We start from the raw sequence: 26,058 nt of genomic DNA on the forward strand, positions 1-26,058 counted from the left end.
TGGATGTCTCTTCTTGAACTCCTTCCACCAGTCATCCGATGGCAATTTGTCTCTGCTTGTTCCTGTTCGCTCAGTGAACATCTCCACAACTCGAGTCAACACCTGTCTCTTTGTCATTGGCTTGTAATGTGCAAACGACATCTCTATCTCCTTGACAAGCATATCCTCTTGCTCCGCCTCCAATAGTCGCTTGGTAGATGGGATGCCATTGTTGCACAACAAATTAATCGTGGAGGTGTCCACGCATACAACTCCTGCGTGAGATTCATCGACTTAGAGTCGAATTCATTTTTGTGTGGCAGATTATTTATCAACTCGTGAGGACATGTTTGGTTGTTGATATGAGAGGATGAATTATTGTTGCATTATTTTGAATTAAAATGTATGAGAAGGATGCAAGCAAGTCATTCTTCAAAGCGAACATATCATACAAACACATAACAGCAACACAGATTCATCGCCTCGAACACCTCATTGATTGATCACTGGCTTGGAGCAAAACACTCAATCGTCGCGGACCCCACATTGGAAGCCATCATGGACACCACCACGCAAAACATCAATAAAATGTTGAATAAAGCACTCCTTCAAGTGGTGGTGATCCTCCATTTGTGCACTTTTGAGACCCCTGTTGAGTGAGAGATGCACCAGAGGCCCCTCATTGGACCTCATGGACACCACCACGATAAAATTGTTGTGGCCAATGCCTTGGATATATCGCTTGGCCTGACATCATACTTTAGTGCCAACTGTTTATGTTGTATTGTATTATCCTCGTGCAATTCCTTAAAGACTTCCTCCATTCTCTCTTTATAGTCCTTTTTCTGTATCCTGGTTGGAGTATTTCTAAGAGGTACGCCTGACATGTCTTAAAAATGCTCGTAATAATAGTACATGTAGATGATATCAAAATGATCGTATAATTATATTTGTATAAGATATATTATATATGATTAGATAGTATATGATCTATAGAACAACAATATTATCTGTTTGTTTAATAATTTGGGAAATTAATTAAATGAATCACGTCTACAACTATCTCAGACCTGTAACCTTCATCATTCACGCACAAATATCCCCACAGAGAAATTACCCCCTGAAATTCCGAATACCTCAGGTGGGTGTGACGACAATCAACGTATCAATCATGACCATCTCCTGATCACTGCCGTGGACTTTATGGTAAATGGAAAGAAGATTGTCTCATTCACAACTTCAAACATTTTGAACCCTCTAGTGTTTCCATCTCCATACGCTCTACCAATAAGGTAATAGATGATGAGATAGATATATATTTTGTCAACCAACTAACACATTATCATCATCATTACATTATTTTCATAATAGTGGACTTGTTAATATGTCGGTCTCACTTTATTCGATCTTTCCAAGTGAGAGTGTATCAGTTCAATACTTCTTGAAGTGGTCCACAGACCCATCTCCTGTACAATTGACTAGGACTGCAACATCTTGTGTTGCCAATTACTCGAGCTTCAATGTTCCAGGTGGATCAGCCAGTACCTTTACCATTCAAAACAGTGTCGTATGGCAGCAGAATGTCAATGCCATGGCTTTCCAAGCGTCTGCCTCCCAGGGTGTATTGGCCATGTCCATCAAGGACACAGTTGGTAATGTTGTCTGCCAGTCAACTCCAGTCTACAAGGATGGATTCTTGCAGTATATGGTGCCATGCAACAACATCGTACCACTTGTCAAAGGCACCACTTATGTCACTACAGCCGTCTACAACAACACCAAACCTCTTAGAGGAGTGTTTGGAAACTTTGGCCTTTATGTTGGTTTCCCACGTCCATCGACAAGCTCTACCACTTCCTCTACTTCTACTACTACATCTCACACCAGTCAGACAAGTCAAACAAGCCAAACTAGTCAGACGAGCCAGACAAGTCAAACCTCGGATTCTACCAAATCCATTTCAATCACTGGATTCACAGCCAGTCCTACTGGTAGCTCGACAACCACTGGAAGCACTGCAGGTGGTCCCACCGATGACACCTCTGCTCCTCCAACAGCTTCACCAACTGGATACACAGTCACCTCTGGTGACCTTTCATATGGCTGGCAACCAGCCAGGAAGCTTAGAATTTATTAATAAATAATAACGCTGGTTTTCTATTTACAAAAGGAAGAATAGTTAGTGAGATCCTAATAAGGTGACAAGGCCTGTATGACTATAGTCACTCTCTCCCTTAGATATTGGAGACAACGATATATATTATAGTCAGTGGCAAATCATTATCTTTGCCGTCTTAAATGTACATTTATCAGTGGACAAACAATAACACCAATGTCACTTCAACAGTCTACACAAGCCAGCCAATACTCAGAGTGTGCGTTGGGTTGGGCAACCAGTAGAAATGTATTTAAATATCAAGACCTTGTCTTCTCTTGGCACTGATCAAAGTATTGTTCAAAAGCATGGCGATGGTCATTGGTCCAACACTATTTGTTGTTGTTGTTGTGGTAGTATTAGAATGTTAGTGAGGGGCAACAAGCACGTAATGCTGATTGACTTATACTTACCCTCCTGGAACTGGAGTGATTTGGCTGGCAACCTCCTTGACTTGGGCAAAGTCAACATCACCACACAGCTTGCCATCGACAGTGTTCATACCGACGTCAATGACAATGGCACCTGGCTTCACCCAGTCAGCCTTGACCATGCGGGCCACACCGATGGCAACCACCAGGATGTCAGCTTGAGACACAACCTGCTGCAGGTTGGCGGTCTTTGAGTGACAGATGGTGACGGTGGCATTGCGGTTCATCAACATCATGGCCACTGGCAGTCCGACGATGTTTGACCTGCCCAAGACAACGGCGTTCTTGCCCTCGATTTGCACACCCGAGCGAATGAGCAGTTCAATGCATCCCTTTGGAGTGCAAGGCTCAAACAGGGACTTTCTGTTTCTCATTGACAGCTTGCCAATGTTGACTGGATGGAAGCCATCAACATCCTTTGTGATATCGATCTCGTTCTATTAGATGTGTGAGGTAGATGTGTTAGCTATATATTTACATTTCTATTGGAACAACAACAGTGATGATGATGACACTTACGAGCACGGATTCCTCATTGATGTGCGATGGCAATGGCAGCTGGACCAGGATACCATCCACCTCATCAGAGTTATTATACTTTCGGACGATCTCGATGACCTCCTCTTGTGATGTGCTAGCAGGCAGGATGCAGTCAATTGACACGAATCCAAGGTCAGATGCTGTCTTCTTCTTGCTTCTGACGTATGTCTTTGTGTGTGTGTGTGTATAGTGTGAGCGTCTCTTCACTTGATTACGTAGGTAGGTAGGTGGTGGAGGTCATATAATACATACGTGAGAGTCTGGACGATCACCGACCAAGATGACAACCAATCCTGGTGCTCTCTTTCCATCTTTAATGAGCTTCTCGACGTCCTCCTTGATGGTCTTGCGAACGTTGGTGGCGATCTCTTTTCCGTCGATCAGCTTGGCGGTTGTAGCTGCAAGTGCAGTTGAATCGTTTGTTGTTGTAGACATATTGTTGTATATATGTTTGTGTATGTTTGGTTGATTGAGGTTTTTGATTGATGTTGGTGATGATCAACGACAAAGGCTTGTGTTGAATTAAAAAACAAAGAGATATCTCTTCTTGTGTGTAGGTGTAAAGTGTTTAACGAGTGATTAATGGGGACTGACGTCTGTCACTTGGTTGATCTGACACCCATCGGAATAATTGATCGTCGTCCACATTGCTCATTCCGATGACAAACATATAATTTTAAAATATGAACGAAACGAGTGATAATTACAACTTTCGGCATGGTCGTAAGACGATCATTTCCGACTCTAAACCAAGAACTTCTTGTGCCTTTTCAAACGTACATACATAGAATTGAAACCATTCACTTTATATTTAAAGTTTTATTATATTAACAGTAGAACAACTTAACTAGTTGATCTCTCTTTCTGTGATCATTCATGAATGAGGTTATCTACCTGATGGGGGAACTGCCCTCATTGAAGAAGTTCAGGTTCAGGAAAAGAAGATCTGGTTTGGTTTTCAGTCGACCTAACCTAGCTCTATCTGCCTGTGTACACCGATTGATAAAGAGAAATATTTATATTATTAATCATATAGACAGAGATAGAGATAAAGAATGGATGAATTCGAGAATGCAGTGATCATTACATTTGATCCTGCAGTAGTGTCACCATTGAAACAACGTGCTGTCACCTATACAGAGACCTTGAGGGACTCACCTGACGGTTGGAAATTCTGTCTGGAGAAGCTCTTCCAGACAAACAATGTCTATGTCAAGTTCTTCTGTTTACACGTCTTCCAAGATGTCATCACCACTGGACAACGCTACGCACAGCTCACCCAAGATGATCGTTACCGTCTAAGGACCACTGTCGTCTCTTATCTGTCAAACGTGTTGGCCTCAAACCCAAACGAGGAGAAATGTATGTTGTCTGATGTGAACTTAATGACTCTGAGTGAAAGAGTCTGCTGTAGCAAGTATTCTGACTGACACAACCAACCCCCCATCATCACCAATCATACATATAGTGATCAAGAACAAGTATGCACAGGTGGTCGTACTGTTATTCAAGAAGGAGTACCCAGAGAAGTGGCAATCGTTCTTCAGCGAGATGTTGTCGATGTTGCCCAAGGGTGTCAATGCCATTGACATTGTGCTCAGGATACTAAAGTCAATCGATCAAGAGGTTGTACGTGTCGATGTCAATCGTACTCAAGAGGAACTTAATCACAACACATTGATCGTAAGTATATCGCACAACTCAAACCACTCGTTCGTTTATACATTGCCAATACTGATTACCACGTACAACAACAGAAAGATGCAATGAGGGAAGGTGCAATCAATGACATAGTGAAGCTATGGTACGAGATATTGGTGCACTACCATCAGAGCAATCCACAACTGTCCGTCATGGCATTACAGAACATCAAGCTCTACATAAGTTGGATCGACATTGGGCTCGTCGTCAATGATCAATTCATCACATTGTTCTACAAGCTGCTGAATGTTGTGTCGCAACGAGAGGAGGTCAGTGACTGCTTCAAGGAGATCATTTACAAGGGCATGGATGCCAACATCAAGCTATCACTGGTACAGAAGCTGCAGATCAAGAACATTGTCAGTCACGTCTCTCTGGATGACTTGGACTTTGTCATCAAGATGGGTGCGCTCATTAACTTGACTGGACTGGAGGTACTGCGGAGTTTGGAATCAGTGGTATGTATTGGACCATTAATGTTAATTCCAACTGGCGTATATACTGACTGACTGATTGGCACAATTCAACATGTAGGAGGGAAGCAAAGATATGACCCAAACACAGATACAAACTATACAGAATGGAGAGGCACTGTTGGATGAGATACTGGAACTTTTGTTCAAGTTCCTAAACAACGAGTTCAACGACGTATCAATGACTGTGATGACATTCTCTGCACAGTATATCGCAAGAGTATGTTATGATACACAATCATCAGCAAATAACTCACTAACCTAACAATCGTACGTAAACAGCTCAAGAATGTCAAGCCATTGACAGAGAAGCATGTACAGCATATCACATTGTTGGTACAGATCATTCGTAACAAGATGAAGTACAACAAGGACTTTGACTTTGAGAAGGTCGACGATGGAGAGGATGAACAACACTTTGCAGAGTTTAGGAAGGACTTGGCCGCCCAATATCGCAATCTATTCAGATTGTGTCCAGAGATGGTTGGCTCTTTCGTACACAACTTCCTAATGAGCATTATACAGGATTCAACCAAGTTCACCTTTGCCGACATCGAGGTGGCCATCTATCTCATGTACCAAATGGGTGAGGGCATATCCAACCTCCCCGAGGAGACCGTCAAGACCTTTGAGAAGTTCTTTGGTTCAATGGTATTACAGGTGGCCAAAAGCAGTAAGTGTAACAATAGAGAGAGAGAGAGAGAGAGATTATCCTGGAAAGTTATACTAATAACTCTACTCACAGACATTATGGTATCTAACAAGATTCATCAATGTGTGTCGTGTATCTACTTTGAAACAGTTGTACGATACGCCAAGTGCATACCTCATGACGTGGCCAACCTCACGGTTGTGCTATCGCCATTCTTGGATCAACGAGGTGTGCACAACAGCAATGCGCACGTACGAAGCAGGGCCGGTTACTTGTTAAATAAACTCGTTAAACCATTAAAGGTCCAATTGTTCCCCTTCATAAGCAACATCATAGAATCACTCAAGGTAAGTTAATGGTAACTGGTCAGGCAGTCAAACAACCCTATCAATCTCACCTTGCTAACCAATCAATTGCCACTGAATCTCTAGAATCACTTGGTCATCAACTATGACACCCAGCAACAGGTACCCTTTGAAGAACAACTCAACTTTTATGAGTCACTTGGTATGCTGATTGGTGGCTCTCAATTGCCACCTCAGGACGAGCAGAAATATATCGAGGTATGTTGTTTAACAAACTCCATTATAGTCATGTGTTTGATTGACCCCTAACCATCCATCCAACATCACTCAGAAACTGCTTTCCAGTCCTTACCAAAAGATGGAAGAGATCATCAGCAAGTCACTGTACAAAAGCGATACAAAGGAGAAACCATACTATACCAACCAACTCATCCAGCTCACCAACGTCATTGGAACATTCAGCAAGGGATTCACAGCTTTCACATCAGCAGGCCCTCCAAAGCCCGAGCCACTGGCCCACACTATATACTTTATCAACTCACTCAAACTCATTATCCAACTGCCCAACCTCATTCCACAGAATGAGGAGATCGTCAAACGAGTGAGTACCAGACTCTGACATTGAGCAGACATCCAAACACAACATTCTAACATACATTGCTAATTATCCAGACCTTTTTTTATATGCACCGCATGGTTGATTGCCTTGGAGGCAACCTAAAGCCATTGCTTCCAGAGATACTACCTATACTACTCATTCACACATACAACACCGAGAAACTCATCGAATTCATCATGCTACTCAATCAATTCATCGCCCGATACCAGAGCGATGTGCACGCACTCATCAACGACTCACTGGCCGCCATCATTACCCGAATATTCAAGTCGATGGAGCAAGCCAATCCACCAGAGGCCAACACTGACGAAGGACGAGCCCTTTTGGAACTACAAAAGACCTACTACACATTTATACTCACCATCATGAACAACTCACTCTCCTCAACACTGGCATCACCAAACAACCTTAGCATCCTGGAACGAATCCTATCGACAGTTATTAGTGGATGCAAACGTTCAGAAGCAGTAAGTTGTTGTAGTAACATAATGATGATGCGGTCTCTAACATAATCCATCATATTTATTATAGGTTCAGAAGCTATCGTTCAACATTATCAAACGTATGATTGAGGAGTTTGGACCTGGCGCTGCCAAGCCAATCGAGGGCTTCTCCAAGTTTATTCAAAGCCACATTGTTCCAATGTGTTTCCAGGTACCACTGTCAACATCGTTCAATGTTAATGATCCAATGGCAACACAGGTGATCACTGAGATTGCCAAGTCACTGAAGCTGGTCGCTTCCAAACATGGAGACGAGTTTATCAAGTACCTGGTCACAGTATATCTTCCATCGATCAACATCACATCGGCAGAGATCCTTCAACAGTTCACCAGATTGTTGGCACCTGCTTCACCTCTGAAGGAGTTCCAAGACTTTTTCAAGCTCTTTGTGAAGCAATGCAAGCAGCAACCAACTCAACAACAGCAATCGCACTCCACTGGCAATAGCATTAAACAATGATGATCACCACCTCAAAACGTTACTTTTTTACCCTTGTGGGTGGTCATTTTAGTTGACCTTGACTCCAGTTTGACTTTTTGGTGTGTAAGAGGCACCTGCAGGTTTTTTTTTAAATTATTTGGTGTGTGAACATTCACTCCATGATTGGGTCTCATCAGATGATGAGCATTGTTTAACTCTAGCCCAAATTATTACAATCATTAAACACACATACATACATATATATATACAATACACATAATTAAAAAAGAATGGTAGCATCAAACAACATAGATACCCTCGACGACGAGTTGGCTGCTTTCCGCAATGAATCACTTGTTTCAACTGAGCAACGTGTTGTCTATTTCATCAACGCTCTCATCGTTGCTGCTGTCCCAATCTGTATGTGTTTTATGGACCATCCACTAGATAGTTAGATTGATGGATAGACATATACACCAACCATCATGGAACAATATAACTGATCATCTCCATCAAACATTCCAATCAATGATTATTAGACTTGTATCATGCAATCTTCTTCATGTCACTCGATGCATTCTTTGTTGTCTATGCCTCTGTGACACTGTTTGCTGCGATCGTCTTGACATTTGCTTACAACAACATTTACAGAATCAAGCGACTAAAGCTGTCAGCTGCCAGAGATCACACAATCACAATGAGCAAGGGTGGAAAGTCTGGCAACACCGACAAGAAGGCCGTCTACTCTGCCAAGAAGGAGCGTCAGTCAGTGGTCACCTCGCACGAGGCCATCGCCCAGTCCATCATGTACAACAACGCCCTCTTCCTGGCCAGCACCCTGTTGTTCAGCTTTGTCATTTTCAAGAACGTTCCACTTGTATACAACTATATCACATCGGTCTCATTGGCTGCTGGTGTCACCACCTTCCTGTCCACTGGATCCAAGCACAACTAAACAAACCAATACAAACCTTAACCAGAGCGATATCATGATACAATCTATAAAGCGTGATAACGATATCAAATAAAGAATAGTCTATTAATTTCAATTGACTGACTGGTGATCAATCACAGGATCAGTTTATTAATGGCTTATTCTTGGTGGTGGCAGAGATAAACATATTCTCTTTGGAGTGTTGAGTGTATAACTGAAGTGTTGGCTCCAACAATAGAGTGTCCCTAATGAATAGATAGCGACCATAGTCAATTAGTCTTTTAGCCTTGTATCCAAGTTCTTCTTTCCTTGTCGTTTCGAATACGCTGTCATAGTTGACCAGACTGTTTAGAGTCTGTTGTTTGATCGCCTCCATTTCCTGTTTGACCTCTGGACACTGGTCATCATCATTGTCCTCTGCACCTCCATCAAGCTTTGCCTTCTTTGATTTCTTCTTGTTTGGTTCAATGGATGCCCAACTTGTAATTGAGCACAACAATTGGAACTCATCTGGTGTCAATTGAAGTACATCATTGACATACTTTGGATCTGTGGAATATATAATATATATTAGTTATCTACTAACAGTCTTGGGATTGGCAATACATACTAATATATGAATCCAATGTGCAAACATGATGGCAACAGGTTGCAATACCAATTCCAGCAAAGGTTTGTCTTAGTTTCTCATTGTTTGTTATCGAGTTGGCCAAGCATCTCAATGTGAAGTCGGTAGCACATCCACATAGATGTTTGCTGCAATGAACCATTGATGTTGGTTAGTCAGTGGATCTGGATTCCATGACGTAGATAACATACCTGATAATGACAAAGTTTGATTTCTCCAACTGCTCAACTTTGGAGAGATCCAAGTGTCTAATATCGATTAAGAATCGATCAAAGTACTTGCAATCCTTCTCATTCTTGATCATTCTATCAGACTTCTTTAGAGACTTGAACTTCATCCTATCTATCATAATGTGTCCAGATGATTTGTCCAATGCCTGGAACACATGATAACCTAGCTTACCAGTGCCTGCACCAAACTCTAGGAATATGTTGTCCTTCTCAAGAAGGTTCTCCATTTGAAGCACTGAGAGTATGGATGACTCTTGTTGAATGTGTTTCAGCTTTCGTTTAGAGTTTACACTGTTGTTGTTGGTTGATCCATTAGTTTGGTGTGAATCTTGTTGTTGAACATGATCTGTACGTACTTCTCGCTGAATATCTTCTCGAGTGATTCATGTTGATTGTCGTTGACCTTGATTCCAGTGGGGAAGAGTGTGGCGAATAGAGTGTCCAACTTATTGGCCATGGCATTCAACTGCTCAGTGGATATATGTGAAAGAGGTGTGTCATTGAACTTTGGTGCCAATCCATTGAGGTTCTCATTGTAGTACACTTGTGACACTGATCGAGTGATATGTGCATTCGATTGAGTCTCCTTTGCGTTTGGGCATCCTTTCAAGTGTTTCTTCAACTTGCTTTCGTATATTATACTATTAAGAGATGTCATTGTATTATCTGTTAGTAATGCTCATTGACACTTGAGTCAATACAATGCACGTTATAACATACTGTGCTGGATTGAGTGGACAGGGAATGCGCTTCTTTGTCGGGTCGTCTGTGTTTGAACATTCATCGAGAGGACGATGATGTGTGCAGAATGTTGATCCCTTTGCTCTAGGTTGATTACAGAAGAGAGCACGATGTTTCATCTTGATGACCATCCAGAACATACATTTGGTATGCGCAGCACTCTCCTCCTCTGTTGGTTGTTCTCTTAGAGGCACACTAAAGTCTATAGGAATGCCTTTCTTCTCCTTCCTATCCTTCCTCTTCTTTGTAGTTGTTGTTGTTGTTGTAGTACCATGATTGTTATGAACTACACCTCCATCTGTTGTTGTTGATGAAGTAGATGTATTCTTATCACTTTCCATATTCAATGATGTCGTTGATTAGATAATGAAGTGAGTGTGATGAAAAGATTCAAAGTCGAATCAATCAAACAATAGTAAAACAAACAACATGATAGATAATATATTGTTAATATCAGACTTTTGTCTGCAATGTATATTTGAAAAGGTCAATGACCATATAGATACAATCTGTTTGGTTTACTCTTGTAGACGATTCAATCAACTACTAAAGAAGATTGAATTGATCAGATGGTACTCGATGTCACATGCTTTTAATCATTGTCCTGGTGGCCTATCACCTTCAAATTGGATTATACCAACTTCATCACCATCATTGACAACATATAATGATCATCAAATTGGAGCATCATCATCATTTATAATTGATGATAACAACATGGATATGATCATCTCTGGTACACTCCCAAACAATATAACCAGTTTAACATTTTCAAGAGAGTACAATCATCCCATTGAACCAGGTGTACTACCCTCATCTCTAAAAATACTTACGTTTGGATCAGAGTTCAACCAACCTTTGGCCAAAGGTACAATCCCTCGAAATTTGGTCAAATTAACATTTGGATATATGTTCAACCAGGACATATCTCCTGGTTTACTACACGGCACACTTAAAACATTGATCTTTGGACACCTCTATGGAAACCTGAAACATACGACAATAGTCCATGGATCACTTCCATTTGGTCTAAGTTCATTGACATTTGGGGGACGATTCAATCAAGTGTTTACCAAAGTTCTACTTCCTTTATCTCTAAAGAGTTTGGTATTGGGTTCAGATTACAACACACCTATGAAGAGTGGCGCCCTTCCTTTGTCACTGGTGGAACTCACTTTGGGACGTAACTTTCAACGTGCTCTCCATGAGGTTAGCTTTCCTTCAAGTCTAAAGACACTTTACATCAAGGACTATACACATTGTAGATACCTGGCCTGTCAACCACACTCAATCGAACATGTTAGCTTCAGTTTCATGCGATGTATATCATTTGTGGATGCACTTGACGTTACACCAGTAGTCAGTACTTTACAAATGTTAATTATTACTGCTAATGTATTCGATATCAACACAATGGATAAGCTATTGACACTATTACCAATTGTACTGGATCGCTTCCCTGGTGAAAGGGTAAACACTTTCAACTTGTTACAATTAGATCAATCCAATCAATCTGTCCTAATGTGGTTAAAGATAAGAGTATTGGTAGATAGATCAACACACAAGAGGGACAAGCTATTATGTATCATTGGATATGGAGACCACAAGAACATCTTTGTTGATATCCTACCATCTGGTAGTCAACCTTTTCATAGTAAACTTTGGAACATTATCAAGAATAGTGTTGGCCAATGATCATGGAAAAGGGCCCTTCCAGCAAAACGGATGGAGGACACAATCAATCAATACAATTGTATATTAATTAGTCACGCATATTCCATATCTTATTAGATGCTTGATTGGACTCTGCGAAGAGCTGCATGATCATTGGCAAACTTTCGAAAGAAGTCTAAAAGGTCTGTGGCAATGAACCCAAGACGGTATAACTGGTCACAGAATTTTGAAAGGTCTTCGGGGCCATAAGGTATGAGTATGCTGTCACTCACTGTGAACATCTCCACCAATCGTATGGCATTTGAGTGCTGATTGGTTGTGAGACACTCAATGAGAGGTCCAATTGGAGGTGGTTGGATAAATGTTTTGTAATCGTCTGTGTTGTTTCCTCTGTGTCGACAGTAGTGGTCGATCAACACTTCATAGATGTGCACATTGTAACATGCAATGATTAGCACATCCTTGATAAATGTGTGGTCAACCTTGTCCTTTTCCTCCAATGACTCCCAGAGAAAGTTGAATCCAGGTATTAACGAATGTTGCATGTTCACCAACCTTTGCATGCCCTTTTCAAATTCTTCCCAGGCTCCTGAGGAGTTTGGCTGATTGGTGTCCATGTTCAACAAGTAGTTTGATAGTGTTGTTAAGGGTAGAATTGATTCTAGCAGCCCTTAAATGATCAATGGATACACCTACTTGAAGTTTGAGAACTTTGAGTGAGAGAAGCCTGCGCTGGTTGTCGACACTCAAACAAGACAACTCTTCGACATTGAGGTTAATCGAGCATTGGGGATTATGAGAAACAATGAGGTCAATGATATCCATGTGCTGATGTATGATGGCGGCACGCAATGTAGGACCAAGGTTGAGGTTCAAATCTTGGTTTGAGGGCTTGCTGGCGAGAAGCAGTTGAATGACATCCAATCTGTTGGCATTGAGAATATGAATGCGTAGACTGCATGCTACCTTGTCTATATTCTCCAGCATGGTCTTTGTCATTTCGATACAATCTCCTTGGTCCAAGCTGATTTCGTAAACCATCCATCGTTCACCCTTTCTCAGGCATTGACTATAGTTATCCAGAATGTAGTGTGCGCACTCAAAGTGGCCATTACGCAAGGCAATGTCTAGCAACTGACGTGATACCTTCTTGCCATTGTCGTGCTTGCATGCATCATTCACGACGTGGCGGAGGTAGTCAATGTTGCCATGTGAGGCTGCTTCGCAGAGTGGGTCGTTTACATCATCGTGGTACCTGGGGATACTAGTTGGAAATACGTAGGAGAGATATTGCAGAATGTTGTAATTGGCATGCTTGGCAATCTCGAGATGGAATTCAATCTTGCGTCGACCTCGATTCTCCATTCTCAGTACGTTCTGAACGACAAGTGTAGGTTTCTTGTGTTGTTGGAGCAGTTTCCCAATGATGGGGTATAGGTGGAGGCGTCTAACGCACTTATATCGGTGAATAAGCAACAGGAGTGTCTCAGATGTCTCGTCAGGTCTGCCAAATGGTTGGAGATACAGAGACATGGGGAGATATGCTATAACATCCCGCTCGTACTTCTTATAGTGGTCCAACGCTTGAAAGAACAGTGCAACGTCACGGCGAAGAGCTGATGCCGCAAGACAGAGGACGATGTCTGTTGGGATGTGTCCAGCATTAGGAAAGGTATCGCAGAACCATCTGACAGTCTCAACTGACAAGTCATAGTCCGAATAACGAGCAAAGAGCAGCTCAGAGAGAACAATGTCATAGGCTTCTTTGTTCTCCAGGTTGCTCTGCAGTTGTGACATGATCTTGGATAGCATGTATGTCAGCTCGGAATGCATGCCCTTCTTGAACAACCCTCCAAACAGAGCCTTGAGAGTATTGACCAGACTAGAGTTGACACGAGGATAGGTTAGCAAATTTCCTCATCAAGATGTATTAGCAAAGCCATGGCACTTACATATGGTTATCTAGGTTGACTATAACATTGTTGTTATTTGTAATCTTGGCAAGCGTGATCGATGAAACAAAATCCATTACGTCCTTGACAAAGAGAGAAGGGTCATTGAAGTAAAGTTTGTCAAAGCATTGTGTAAACTTCCTGGCCAAAGCAGGATGGATGGTACATTGCTATATATAAACAATGTCGCCAGATCGTACAGCATACACACCTAACCGATGATGTATATCTCTGACACTCTTCAACAAAACATGTCTTATCACCTTATTGTTAAGAGTAAAGGATATCAATGACTGTATTACATTGTCCATCCAATGTAGTCTTTATGTATTAATGATCGTTGGTTGTTCATAGAGCCGATTTTGAATAACTTATTTTGGAAAGAAGATCTCTAGATAATATGTAATGCTCACCCTCAATAGTCATTCGTTTCATTTTGTTGAACAGATACCACATACAAATAACAACCAATGACTACAACTACAACCATATCATAAGTATTAGAATACTTGCAAGCGAGAATGAACAACTATTATGTTTATAAGAATATAATCCAACATCTTTGGAGAGACAGACACACAACGCTGAAATGGAAGTTACAACTTGCATTGGTGTCAAAGAACTTCTTTAGAGTGATATCAGAATGTCACTTTACATCACTCTCATTGCAGTCACCACGTGACTACTTTAGTGGCTTTGATCCTTCAATATTGGACAGAGCACTGCAACATATTCAGTCTCCTTATTGTCTGCTGAAGCGCACCTCCTATCTGTCTTTCTACACCAGCTTGTACAAACAGTGTGCGGAGAGACTATCCCCACTGATTCAATCAGCCGAGACTTTGTGGCTAGTTGGAAGTGAGATCCCAACATTGTCACAATTGTTACTGGAGAACTTTGCCAAAGTCCAATTACAGCCAGCACTCAGAGCGATCAAGATCAGCGCCATTGAGACAGACGAGCTTGACAAGCTGACCCAGACCATCTTTGGTGCCGACTCACCACTTGCCCACGTCATCCTTTGCTCGCTGCTCATCACCTGCAACATCACATACATCGATCCAGAGTTTCAACAGATCAACAATGACTCACATGGAATATCATTCGCCAATCGATTCCTCCAACTCACTGAGCTGACTCTTTGTGGCTTTGGATCGTTTGGCGGAATCCTTAGTGACAGACCGATCGTCACCAGACTCACAACATTGGTACTTGGCAGTGATTGGACTCACTTCAACTCGTGTGGCAGGAATTACTTCAAGATCGCTGATCCCGTGGCCTTCTTTGCTCTACTCTCCGAGAACCAAGTGCTGCAGCGACTGGACTTGTTCCTCTACAATCAAACCGACAATAATGACTACAAGCCTTCATTCTTCAACTACCTGGCTGGCAACCAGTCATTGACCTCATTGTCACTTGGCTTCATTCGAGACAGAAACTACTTGCAGTTGATTGGCACCAAGCACAACATCAGACATCTGCAGATCAGCATGAACGAACCCATTGTCTTTGAAAAGGTGCGCTCATTGAAGCTCTCATCAAGGAGCGACCACAATGTCTATCATCAGCTCATCGCAATCAAAGATCACTTCCTCCAAAATCCCGCCAGCTGTTGTCTGACATCACTCAGTCTCAAGTTTAGTCAATTCTGGATGGTCACAGGCGACACCATCTTCACACATCTGACTTGATCATCAAGCACATCAAATCCATACGTGATCTCACCTTGGAGATGACCCCCTTCAACGGCCATAAGATTGGACACTTGGTGCACATCAAGCACCTGAAGGAGCTGACTCTAATCTCCAAACGGTTCATAGAGGACGACATTGAGAATTTCCTCTTGTCCATTGGTGCCTTGGCCTCGATCAAGTTCATAAACTTCCAAGTGAATGAATGGGGAAGGTACTGCGATCACAATTACAAAGCAGCAAAGACCAGCACAACAATCCTACTCCAACAACAACTTGGGACCAATGCCGACCCCGGCTGCAATATCGATGCAATGACATTTAGATATCGCACCAAATCCTTGAAGGAGCGGCCTCTGGACGACGACGATGAAGATGAGATCATCGAGGACTTTTGGAACGGTGACCAAGAGTTTGAACCATACGAAGAAGGAGATCTGAACGATATGATAGACTCGGACGTGACAACCTATGATTATGATGACGACGATGATTATATCAACAGCGAGTCCCATCCAGAAATGGATGATGAGGAGTAACCAACAAACAGTAAGGTATCAATCAAAGATCTGGAAACTATCCAAAGAAATAAAATTCAGGATGCCACACGCGCATTTGAAATATCTCGATCTCTCATCGATTTCATTGTCATTGTCGTCAACAATTACACTATTTTTATCTCTATCTCTCTGATGTAATTGTTAGAAGTGTATAATGAGACCACCCCGACTGTCTGCTACTCTAACCTTTGGGTTCATTGTAGGCCCTTTAACATTGTATCATATATATGTGTAAGTGTAGACAACGGAATCACACCAAACACTTATCAAATGAACTAACACCAATCACCAAACAACAACATTAGATATCCATTCTACTATAAACATGTATCTGTATCAATATGTGTAATAACATCATACCTATCATTGATTGCTGTGTTGAACTTTGTCATTGCTTCAATGATGGATCCTGGAATCATTCCAAAGAATCAACAAAGACATGTGAATCATATCGATCAGGACGATGACGACGAATCATTAGACGACGACGACGACGATGAGAAAGAAGAGGAGCAGGATGATGGTGCTACATCGTCACCATCCTCGTCATCTGAGGAAGCAGCAGAAATGGGCATGACAAAGAAGAAGGACACTCCAACTCTACCCTATCACCTGACAACAAAGTATTGTCGTAAGTGTCCCATTTTTCAAATCTATGTTTGATCACTGACAGACATTAACTTACTTGATATCACCTCCTAGGATCATGTAATATATTTAGACCACCTAGAGCATCGCATTGTAATGATTGTGGACATTGTGTTCGTAAATTCGACCATCATTGTCCTTGGATTGGAAACTGTGTTGGACTTTGGAACTATCGTCACTTCCTTCACTTTGTCTATACACTCTCTGTGGTGCTACTGTTGGTGTTCTCAACATCACTCTACCAACTGATCTACGTCACTCAACATGCAGACATTTACTATCTCGATCCACAAGCGGCTCCATATCATAGTGGTGGCAATGGTTCTGGTTCCGAACACATAACAGGTGACTTTACAACAACGATTTCACTGTTTCCAGTCACTGTCACATTGGTTGTTCTCAGTTTCATGGCAGCATTCCCTGTGATTGGACTAGCATCATTCCACCTGGCACTCTTTACCTCTAATGAAACTACACGAGAAAGCAACAGAAATATCTTTATCACAACGTCAACGACGAACGAGACATCTACCAAACCAACATACAACAACCCATTTTCACTTGGAACATTCAACAACATCATTGCTGTACTATGTTCTCCTTACCACCCTTCAATTTYCAAGCGGCGGTAACTAATAAACAACAACTATAATAGTAGTACTTAATGTAACAGATGTCTATTTGTATTTGGTTTGTCCAAACGATGATTGAGATAGGTTGATAACTACGTCATTATCTATCGCTCGTTCGCTTAGATGTGGGACATTGACTCAGTGACCAACCTGTTGCCACGGACGACGGTCTTGAATTGCTCTGGGACGGCAATCTCGATCATATCGTCGTTGGCGGTGGCACCTGGGATGAGGATGTTCATCTCTGAGGACTTGGAGGTGACAAACTCGGTCTCGAGTGAGTCCTTGCTCAAGTAGATCTGGCAACCGTTGCACTTGTCAATGGCCATGGCTGGAACCTTTCCAGTGACCTGGACCTCAACAGAGTTACAGTTGACAATCTCACAGGAGGCGACGGCGTTCTCAAAGACGACGGCGGTCTTCTTGCAGTTGTCCAGAGTGATGGCATTGATCTTGCCCTTGATCTGGATGACAGAGTCAGTGCACTGGTAGATGTAGACGGTCTGTCTAGAGTCGGTCTCGCCAATGACGATGTTCTTGTTTCCAACCTGGAACTCAACGCACCACTTGTTGGACTCGAGGGCAAACTTTGGTGGCTTGACGACGGCTGGTTTGCCGGTGGGGGTGGTGGTGGACACGGTGGACTTGATGGCGTCAGCCTTGACGACGCTTGACTTGTTGGGGTTGTTCTTTGACTTCATGTCGTTGGTGACCTTCTTCAGGCCAGAGGTGACACCCTCACCCTTGCCAAGTGCGCTAAAGACAGCGGACATGTCTGGGGCGGCCTTGGTTGGCTTGGAGACGTCATCAAAGAATCCAGCGGGGGGAGGTGGTGGAGGGGGTGGAGCACCTCCAGCGGGTGGAGCTGGGGCTGGGGTAGAAGCAGCAGCACCAACAGAGGCTGGAGCATTGCCTCCTCTGGCGTTCCATGCCAAACCAGTGGTGTGGTGTTGCTTAATATATTTCTGGAGATCATTGAAGAATCCAATAAGAGCGTGAACCCAATCAAGTTGATCTTGGTTACTAATTGATATATAATGAATGAGTATTAGTTATAGTTTCCCGCATAACAACTCACTACAGTACTATGATACTTACACTCCCTTGAACTCCTTCAAGATTCTGTTGGTGTAGAACTCACATGAGCCCTTCATCTCGGCAACGTGGGGAGCTGGGGTTGGCTCAACGACAACCCAGCTGAGGAATCCAATGCTCTCAGAGAGGGCAGAAAGGTTGTTGAACACCTTTGAGGTTCTGTTCGAGTTACGGATGGATTCGACCTGTTGGGCGTGAGTGTTGATTGGCTGGATCAAAGCCAAAAGAGCATCCTGGGATGGCTTCTTGGAGGTGGCTGCAATTCCAATCAAAGACTTCTCAGCCTGCAATGCTGAAACCAACTCGGAGGTCTGTTTGCGTGTAAGATAAGGAAAGAAGTGTAAGTTGAGTTGTTGATCATCATCATCATCATCATAACTGTTTGATTGATACTGACCTGTTTGGCAAGAACTGGGTCAAGCTTGGCAGAGAGGTTGGCGAGTGGGGTGATGTATTGGTCAATGAGGTTCTGGAACTCAGTGACGGTGGCACCGGATGGGGCGGCAGCAGATGGAGCAGCACCACCAGCAGCTGGGGCAGCAGCACCAGTGGCCAATGACTTCTCAACAGCCTCGAGACGGGCAGTGGTCTGGTCGAGTCTTCTCAACAGGTTCTCAAGTGAAGCTTCCAAAGACATGATTAATTTGATTGATTTAGTTTCTTTTTAAAAATACTATATGTAAGGTAAAGGAGTCTAAAGGTTAGTGCTCTGTTCTTCCAGTTAGTCAGTCAGTCAGTAAGTAGAGACATACCAAACAGCTAATAACACAACAACGATAGGTGAAGATAATGGAATGAAATGAAGATGAATAATGCACAAGTGAGAGTTGGTTCGTGTAGAGGAGTAGGTGATGTGCTGAAATGGAGCAATCTCTGATGTTGTTGTGTGTGTGTGAATGAATAGTGTGGTTGCGTGTTGGTATTAATATCTATATTAATATTTATTTTGGATTTATTTTCTGTAAAATGGCTTGATCACACTTGGTGTGGACTTTGAAATGAACCCATCCTCAGAGTGGGTATTGTTCTTTGTTTTTATGTCTAATCATAACCCGATCTTGATCAAAAAAAAAAAAAGTGACAGGGAAATAAAGACAACAAAGTAATAATATTATTGATACATTATATATTTATTATTACTATGGATCCATTACCAAGTTTAGATTATAGGATGGAATGATGTAGCATGATTGAACTGGATAGTTGTGAGACACCTTTTGAATGTTGGTGTTGTTCAGATAGACATCGATCAATTGATACTTTTGATTGGTGTTGACACTCTTGGTCTGCACGGTCTTCATGCTACGCGTCATACCCCTGGATATCGTGAGTGGATTGTCATACTTGTAGTTCAACTTGTAGCGACCGTATGGAATCTTGTCAAAGTAGAAGTAGCCGTCAATGTCTGTGTGGATCGGCGCGACAAAGTAGCCACTAGTGTCGGTCACTTGGTTGTCGTCCTCATCCGTCAGTGAGAGCAGTACGCCTGGCACACCCATCTCCTCCTCATCCTTCAGTCCATCGCCATTGCGGTCCAAGAACACTTGAAGACCAATCGCAATACTGCCATTGTGACAAAAGGCTTCGGGCTGAACGAATCGTTTGATTGCAGGCAAGTCCACAATGTTGACATTGATATCCATCATCACCTTGTCTTGAGCGGGCTTGTTGAATGTCATCCACACCGACAGTCCAGTCTCGACGTTCTTGCCACTGGCACCCTCACCAACCATCATTGGCATATCCATCTCGACACCGGTCATTGGCAGAGTCAGTCCCTCGTTCAAACCCATGCCCTCAAAGTAGCTCTTGGATGTGACTGGCATGTAGTAGCTCCAATAGTCAGTGTTGATCTTGCCCATTGGTGTGTAGTAGCTGAGTGGCAGCTCCTTCTTGATGTGCATAGGATTGTCTGGACGTGACACACGGTTGAAGTAGAGCTCCACCCACCATCCCTTGTTTGGCATCGACTCTGAAGTGTTGAGTATCTTGGGTACGATTGGTCCGGCCACCCTAATGTTACCGTCCTTGTAAAAGTAGATACGACCCATCTTCTTGATGAACATCCACTCAGTGGATCCAGGCGATCCAAAGAACTCTGACTGGTTGGTGTAGAATGCATGGTCCAGACGATCCATCGTAAAGAATGGCTTGGCAGGCTCGAGCATCTTGACAAAGTATCCATTGGCGCGGTTGTCACCATCGATCTGATTGATGCACTTTGACAACATGTTGTCACGTTTACCAATGACAGACTTTTGGAAGAAAAGACTGGGCAGCAATTCAATGTGGTCAAACAGTACCTGGGCTGGTCTGAACTCCTTGGTCTTGATCATCAGACCGACATACTTTTGCTTTCCAAACCTTGTCACCGGAATCACTACATTGATCCACTTGTTGGCTGGTATCCTGGTCAAGTTTGAGTGGCCAGCTTCATTCACCGCCTGCAACAAAGTCAATGACTTCTCACTCAATGACTGATCGCGTTTAGTCAATATAATATCAATTGGTACATCAGTATAATCACCAACATTGACCCAGAATGATATGTGCTAAGTATATAATTGTACGTACAAGGTTAGAAGTTATTTCCAGATATGTTCCAATCAATCTAACAAACAAACTAATAATTACCTGATACTTTTCGAAACGAAAGTTTGGATCATTGGAAAAGAAGTGAAGTCCAGACAATCTCTCGGTGAGAAGTGCAATGGAGTACTTGCCAGAGTGTGATGAGTTATGCTTTAGGTTCCTAAGTCCCCATCCAAACTCTGAGAATGTACTGCTGACTATATCATGGAAAATTGGTATACCCTTATTTCTTGAATCTAATTCCGTTAGGTCTCCATGGCAAACACATGCCACCAGTAATAGTATTATAGTGACACTATATAACAGTTTCATTTGTTACTATGTTGGAGATTATTATTATTATTAAAAATTATTATCCAACAATGACAGTGTAATTGTAATAAATAGATAGTGATGATCATGTTCATTTCCCTTTTGTCACTTATCTATCTGATGTCACCATAAGGATCATACATATTATTGGACGTGTTACAATCGAATGTGTCAGATTACAACAATCAGTGCCACCATTTTAATTCATTCCTACCACTCACCACAATGGTCATCATCTATCTGATTCAAGATCATGAGTCTACTGTTGCGGTAGTCCAGTCGAGAGTGAACCATAAGTATCTCTATCTATTGACTGTCCACCATCCATCAAGTGGCAGACAGGAATATTTAGGTCATTGTGCGTGACTAGTGGGGTAGTGGTAGACAATGGTCAGGACAGTGGTGATCAATTATACGATCACATGACTGATCAATGTGTGTTTGTGTGTATGGGTGTGTCGTGGTTGAGTGTGTGATCTTGATCAAGATAACTGTCACAAGTGACTGACAGACCCATTATCAGTAGGAATCTGTCGTTGGAATGTAAACCACGACCATTCTCCAATGCAGCAGTACTCTGGTGATGTGCAGATCGACAATGATATCACATGTCGTTCATGTTTGGTGATGGTATCATATGTTTACTTGTCAATGGTTGTATGCTCCAATCATGTCAAAAAAGGGAGGACGAGCATGAAGGAATGAGGAGGATCGATTGTTCTGTTGACTGATTGTTGACTGACCATTGATCAGTGTGGATATCTATGTGCAATGTACATTATGCTAGGACAAACTTATTGTCCACGACACGAACAAAATTGAGTCGTTCTGGATTAACAGCCCAACAAGTTAGTATGGATAATGCTGGCTGTGGACAAAGCAGAGTGTGTGACATACCTTTGTAGATCAACTGGTAATGATCCAGCATGAGAGTGATCACATTGTTGATCAGTGGGATCTTGAGTGATGTCTCAATGGTTTGATGGGCGGGCTTCACGAGGTTGGGTCCAAACACAATGGCCAAGTTGGAGTAGGACATCTTGTTCTTATCGCTACTCTGTCCGACACAACATAGCAACAGGAGCAGAACTTGCATGGTGGCCTGATTGCATGGTGGCAGGTTGGCCAACATCGCACGTATTGAAGGTATCTTCTCCTTGGCGTCACACTCTCGATCGCCAATCTCAACGATTGTATCAAACAACTCATGTGTCAACAGTGGAGGTATCATGTCTCTGAAGAAGTTCTTAAACACCGCAGCAAGATGATGTGGTCCATGTTTGGCAAATAGTGCGTCCATGTTTGCCAGTGAGCACTTGTTCAGTGCCTCCTTGAACTGATCGACCTCATGTTGATTGGGCGACACTCTGAATAGACCTTCTGTGCTCAAGTCTGTGGGGAGTACATATATACATTAGTTAGTTGTTCAATTGACTATACTATTATTCGAATAGACATACGGTTCAGCATTGCATTACATGTCTTGATTATAAATGCAGGCACCAGTACATTGGAAGACTCTCTCTGTGCCAACTCCAACAATGAGATACCAAACAACTTCTTGTTGACAGTAGTTGTGCATAGCTCACCAAACAGTTTCAACAGAGCCTTCTTCTCATCATTGTCATCCACCTGGAAGAAGTATGACTCTCCACTCTTCTTTGATATTGATATAATGTTCTTGTAGTCTATCCAATGTGGATGAATGTTGTTAGCTATTGGACTCTTGGCAATCAACGCGCGTGTTGAAGTTGAAAACTTACTGGCACTGTCTGATTGATCGGATACTACAACCTCTGACAGGTAAAAGATATTCTTGAGTTTGAGTAGATCTCTCTGGCTCTTCTTGCAAAAGATTATGACATCATTGCAGAGGTAATAGTAGTATACTTGGTCCTGCTTCTTCATTTCAAACTTGGTCAGTTTGCCTTCGTGTAGGTATATCCTACCAGGTATCACCCACTATTGGAATAGGTCATTGTCTTATGGTCAGTAATATGTCCATTCACACAATTATTAATAAGACTTACAGGATCGAGAGCCTTCTTGTTGTTCATCTTTCTATAAATATTGATCAGGGTGGCAGCATTCTGTGCCTGTGCCAGATTGTCCTGGATCAACTGTTCAATCTCCTTCATCATGATCACAGAGTTGTTGATATTGTTGTGATCGGGCCAGTTGTTTGGTGTATGTTGAGCAATCACCTAAGTACATAAATAACATCAATGTGTTAGAGTAATGGATAATGATGATGTTGCCTATGCAGTAATAATACTTACAAATAGTTGCCTCTGGTACATTGACAAATGATTCAATGGAGTGGCAATCAATGCCATCAGATCATATACTCTCTGTGGAGTGTTGTCACAACAGTCCACTATGAATTGTGCAAACTTTGGATTGTCATTCCTGCAGCGATCCAGAGTGTCAATGGCATTCTTGAAGTTCTTGACATAGTTGCCATAGACCTTGAACTCTGGGGCAATGCGCAGAAAGATGTCGCCAAGACCCTCGACGCATGGCCACTTGTTGTTCAACTGCTCAAACTGTGAGAGCACACGCTGATGCACTGTGAAGATCTCCTCCACCGAGAAGAATATCGACTTGAAGTCCTCGTCGCTGATGAGTCCGGCCATCTTGAGTGGTCGATGATAGTAGTGCAACATGATGTCCAGGTTGTCAATGTATCTGCGCTCCTCTTGGATCATGTGGCGGAATGCAATGTTGCGCTCGCGCAACATGGAGCCAGTGTACACTTCTGCCAGCCATTGTGTTCGACGCTTGGCAAGGAAGCGTCTGACACAGCTCTGCACCGTGATGATGTCTCGCACATAGTCTTGAGCCTCGGACCACGTGTTGAGCGTCTGGATGGCCGTCGCCAGGCCCTCGCTGCACGAGTCATTCACGTGTGTGTGGAAGTCAATGTTAAGGTTCTGATTGTACAATATGTCCATGATGCTCATTACTGCGTTGTGGTTGACACCTGGCAGTGCGACCAGTATGGACTGGATGGCGCCAAACAGTTTGAACGACTCGTTGTTGGTGTCTGTGAGCTTGGCCAGGTTACGTCGTTTCAGTGAGCGATTGGCACTCTTTTTCAGATCAGTGTTCTTCCTGAGCTTGATGATTCCCTTGGCGACGCTAGGTAGTAGTCGAGGTGACTGTGTTGGGGACGGCGCGCCAAGTCCACCACTGCTGTGGATGTTGTTGATATTGTTGTTGCTGACATTGATGTTGTTGTTATGGTGGTGATTGGCCAGGTTGCTGTGGCTGTGGAATCGCATTGGAGAGCTGCTCGGGGAAATGAATGAGTTATCCCTTACATGCTTCTGTTGGTAGATTGGAATGGAAGGTGATGATGTTGATGCGCCAGATGGTGAGAAGAAGGACATTGTGCTGCCCTTGGGTCTGGTCGGTGTGTTGGTCACTGGAGGAATGACCTTGTTGTTTGAAGTGTCGGCAGAGTGTGATCTTCTCTGTCTGCTCGGTGATGGCTTGGTTGATACATTGTCTGGTTCATTCAAGTCAATCGTGGTGATGACCTGCTGTTGCTGTTGCTGTTGCTTTTGTTGTTGGGAGCCAGGTGTTGATTGAAGTGGCGGAGTAGTAGTCGTGGTAGTAGTTGATGACTTTGAGTTTGGCGTGGATATGGCCACGCTTCCACTGCTTGACTCTAACCTTGGTGATCCGGCACCAGGCGGAGTGGTGATAGTTGCATACTTGGTTGGTGTCTTTGATGATGGTGATTGTACTTGTACAGTGGTGTTTGATGACGATGATGATGTTAATGTTGAGGAGGAAATGGTCCTCAGAGGTGACTGTCTAGGCGTTGTTTTGTTCTTGTTTGCGTTGTTTGGAGGGGATGTTGGTGGAGACTGTGATATACGCTTGCTGAATGTTTCAATGGCTGCAGGTGTCAATGTTCTTCTAATCGATAGAGGTGCCTTGTCAACCGATGGAATGAATGTGGCACTGACAACTGATGATGATGTACCACTATTGTTGTTATTATTGTTGTAACCATATCCACTTGGACTTGAGAATATTGTGCTCTTGGTTGGTTTGGTTGGTGTATTGTTGTTGTTATTGTTGTTGGTTGATGATGATGATGTTGGTGACTTTAATGAAACAGTTTGTTGTGAATGTTGTTGTTGTTGTTGTTGTTGCTTATGATACAAGACATCTTGTGATGAAGTCCTAAAGAATGATAATATTGTTAGATGGATGAGTACCCATTGCAACCAACAACTGACACAAACCTGACCAATGAATGTTGGGACTCTGTTTGAAAGCAATGTTTGCACTTGTCACTTCGCCATAGCTGTCTCTCAAAGAAAGCACAAGAGTTCATTCTTTCTTCTCTCTATCTTACTGTCTTTGTGTCTCTTCCTTGTCTAATCAAGCAATCAAGTATAAAGTGGAGTGAATGAATGTGACTGATTGAAAATGAACAAGTTGTTTTGTAATAATACAAGCCAACGACAATTAACAAGTTGGATATTGTTTTTGTGGTTCGTGGGCTGAAACAAGATTACTTGAATAGCACCAAATTGGCGCCTGAACGCAGATTGACAAACATTGTTTCACAAC

General features: G+C 42.6%; 12 protein-coding genes across 12 annotated transcripts; 7 read left to right on the forward strand and 5 right to left on the reverse strand.

Annotated features, from left to right (window-relative positions):
• Positions 1–1,065: 1,065 nt before the first annotated feature.
• Positions 1,066–2,110, forward strand: SAMD00019534_014830 (hypothetical protein; the record flags this gene model as incomplete). The annotated part of the gene is made up of 2 exons (XM_012902074.1): positions 1,066–1,271; positions 1,351–2,110. Coding segments are annotated over 2 exons (966 nt in total), but the record flags the coding sequence as incomplete, so codon positions are not given.
• A 277-nt stretch (positions 2,111–2,387) lies between these two features.
• SAMD00019534_014840 (hypothetical protein) lies at positions 2,388–3,540 on the reverse strand (the record flags this gene model as incomplete). The annotated part of the gene is made up of 4 exons (XM_012902075.1): positions 2,388–2,466; positions 2,548–3,002; positions 3,085–3,273; positions 3,358–3,540. 4 exons carry the CDS (start codon positions 3,538–3,540, stop codon positions 2,388–2,390), a joined length of 906 nt encoding a protein of 301 aa, XP_012757529.1.
• A 617-nt stretch (positions 3,541–4,157) lies between these two features.
• Positions 4,158–7,335, forward strand: SAMD00019534_014850 (hypothetical protein; the record flags this gene model as incomplete). Its single annotated transcript, XM_012902076.1, has 8 exons — positions 4,158–4,467; positions 4,574–4,788; positions 4,863–5,264; positions 5,556–5,952; positions 6,025–6,278; positions 6,363–6,494; positions 6,568–6,837; positions 6,909–7,335. Coding segments are annotated over 8 exons (2,407 nt in total), but the record flags the coding sequence as incomplete, so codon positions are not given.
• Positions 7,336–8,069: 734 nt separating this feature from the next.
• Positions 8,070–8,734, forward strand: SAMD00019534_014860 (hypothetical protein; the record flags this gene model as incomplete). Its single annotated transcript, XM_012902077.1, has 2 exons — positions 8,070–8,199; positions 8,319–8,734. 2 exons carry the CDS (start codon positions 8,070–8,072, stop codon positions 8,732–8,734), a joined length of 546 nt encoding a protein of 181 aa, XP_012757531.1.
• Positions 8,735–8,855: 121 nt separating this feature from the next.
• On the reverse strand, positions 8,856–10,653 carry SAMD00019534_014870 (hypothetical protein; the record flags this gene model as incomplete). The annotated part of the gene is made up of 5 exons (XM_012902078.1): positions 8,856–9,262; positions 9,324–9,469; positions 9,533–9,862; positions 9,928–10,212; positions 10,292–10,653. The coding sequence occupies 5 exons, from the start codon at positions 10,651–10,653 to the stop codon at positions 8,856–8,858; spliced, it is 1,530 nt and encodes a 509-aa protein (XP_012757532.1).
• A 385-nt stretch (positions 10,654–11,038) lies between these two features.
• Positions 11,039–12,001, forward strand: SAMD00019534_014880 (hypothetical protein; the record flags this gene model as incomplete). The annotated part of the gene is made up of 1 exon (XM_012902079.1): positions 11,039–12,001. A coding segment is annotated over one exon (963 nt), but the record flags the coding sequence as incomplete, so codon positions are not given.
• A 555-nt stretch (positions 12,002–12,556) lies between these two features.
• On the reverse strand, positions 12,557–14,015 carry SAMD00019534_014890 (hypothetical protein; the record flags this gene model as incomplete). The annotated part of the gene is made up of 2 exons (XM_012902080.1): positions 12,557–13,868; positions 13,939–14,015. The coding sequence occupies 2 exons, from the start codon at positions 14,013–14,015 to the stop codon at positions 12,557–12,559; spliced, it is 1,389 nt and encodes a 462-aa protein (XP_012757534.1).
• A 444-nt stretch (positions 14,016–14,459) lies between these two features.
• On the forward strand, positions 14,460–15,629 carry SAMD00019534_014900 (hypothetical protein; the record flags this gene model as incomplete). The annotated part of the gene is made up of 1 exon (XM_012902081.1): positions 14,460–15,629. The coding sequence occupies one exon, from the start codon at positions 14,460–14,462 to the stop codon at positions 15,627–15,629; it is 1,170 nt and encodes a 389-aa protein (XP_012757535.1).
• A 41-nt stretch (positions 15,630–15,670) lies between these two features.
• SAMD00019534_014910 (hypothetical protein) lies at positions 15,671–16,168 on the forward strand (the record flags this gene model as incomplete). The annotated part of the gene is made up of 1 exon (XM_012902082.1): positions 15,671–16,168. The coding sequence occupies one exon, from the start codon at positions 15,671–15,673 to the stop codon at positions 16,166–16,168; it is 498 nt and encodes a 165-aa protein (XP_012757536.1).
• Positions 16,169–16,343: 175 nt separating this feature from the next.
• SAMD00019534_014920 (hypothetical protein) lies at positions 16,344–17,086 on the forward strand (the record flags this gene model as incomplete). The annotated part of the gene is made up of 3 exons (XM_012902083.1): positions 16,344–16,420; positions 16,495–16,820; positions 16,911–17,086. 3 exons carry the CDS (start codon positions 16,344–16,346, stop codon positions 17,084–17,086), a joined length of 579 nt encoding a protein of 192 aa, XP_012757537.1.
• Positions 17,087–17,588: 502 nt separating this feature from the next.
• SAMD00019534_014930 (hypothetical protein) lies at positions 17,589–19,201 on the reverse strand (the record flags this gene model as incomplete). Its single annotated transcript, XM_012902084.1, has 3 exons — positions 17,589–18,492; positions 18,568–18,875; positions 18,962–19,201. 3 exons carry the CDS (start codon positions 19,199–19,201, stop codon positions 17,589–17,591), a joined length of 1,452 nt encoding a protein of 483 aa, XP_012757538.1.
• Positions 19,202–19,703: 502 nt separating this feature from the next.
• On the reverse strand, positions 19,704–25,819 carry SAMD00019534_014940 (hypothetical protein; the record flags this gene model as incomplete). The annotated part of the gene is made up of 8 exons (XM_012902085.1): positions 19,704–21,116; positions 21,199–21,353; positions 22,366–22,860; positions 22,929–23,156; positions 23,232–23,430; positions 23,499–23,672; positions 23,748–25,665; positions 25,728–25,819. The coding sequence occupies 8 exons, from the start codon at positions 25,817–25,819 to the stop codon at positions 19,704–19,706; spliced, it is 4,674 nt and encodes a 1,557-aa protein (XP_012757539.1).
• Between the last annotated feature and the right edge of the window lie 239 nt (positions 25,820–26,058).

The sequence above is a fragment of the Acytostelium subglobosum genome (assembly GCF_000787575.1).
Source record: "Acytostelium subglobosum LB1 DNA, scaffold: scaffold3, whole genome shotgun sequence".
In the NCBI taxonomy this organism is placed as follows: domain Eukaryota; phylum Evosea; class Eumycetozoa; order Acytosteliales; family Acytosteliaceae; genus Acytostelium; species Acytostelium subglobosum.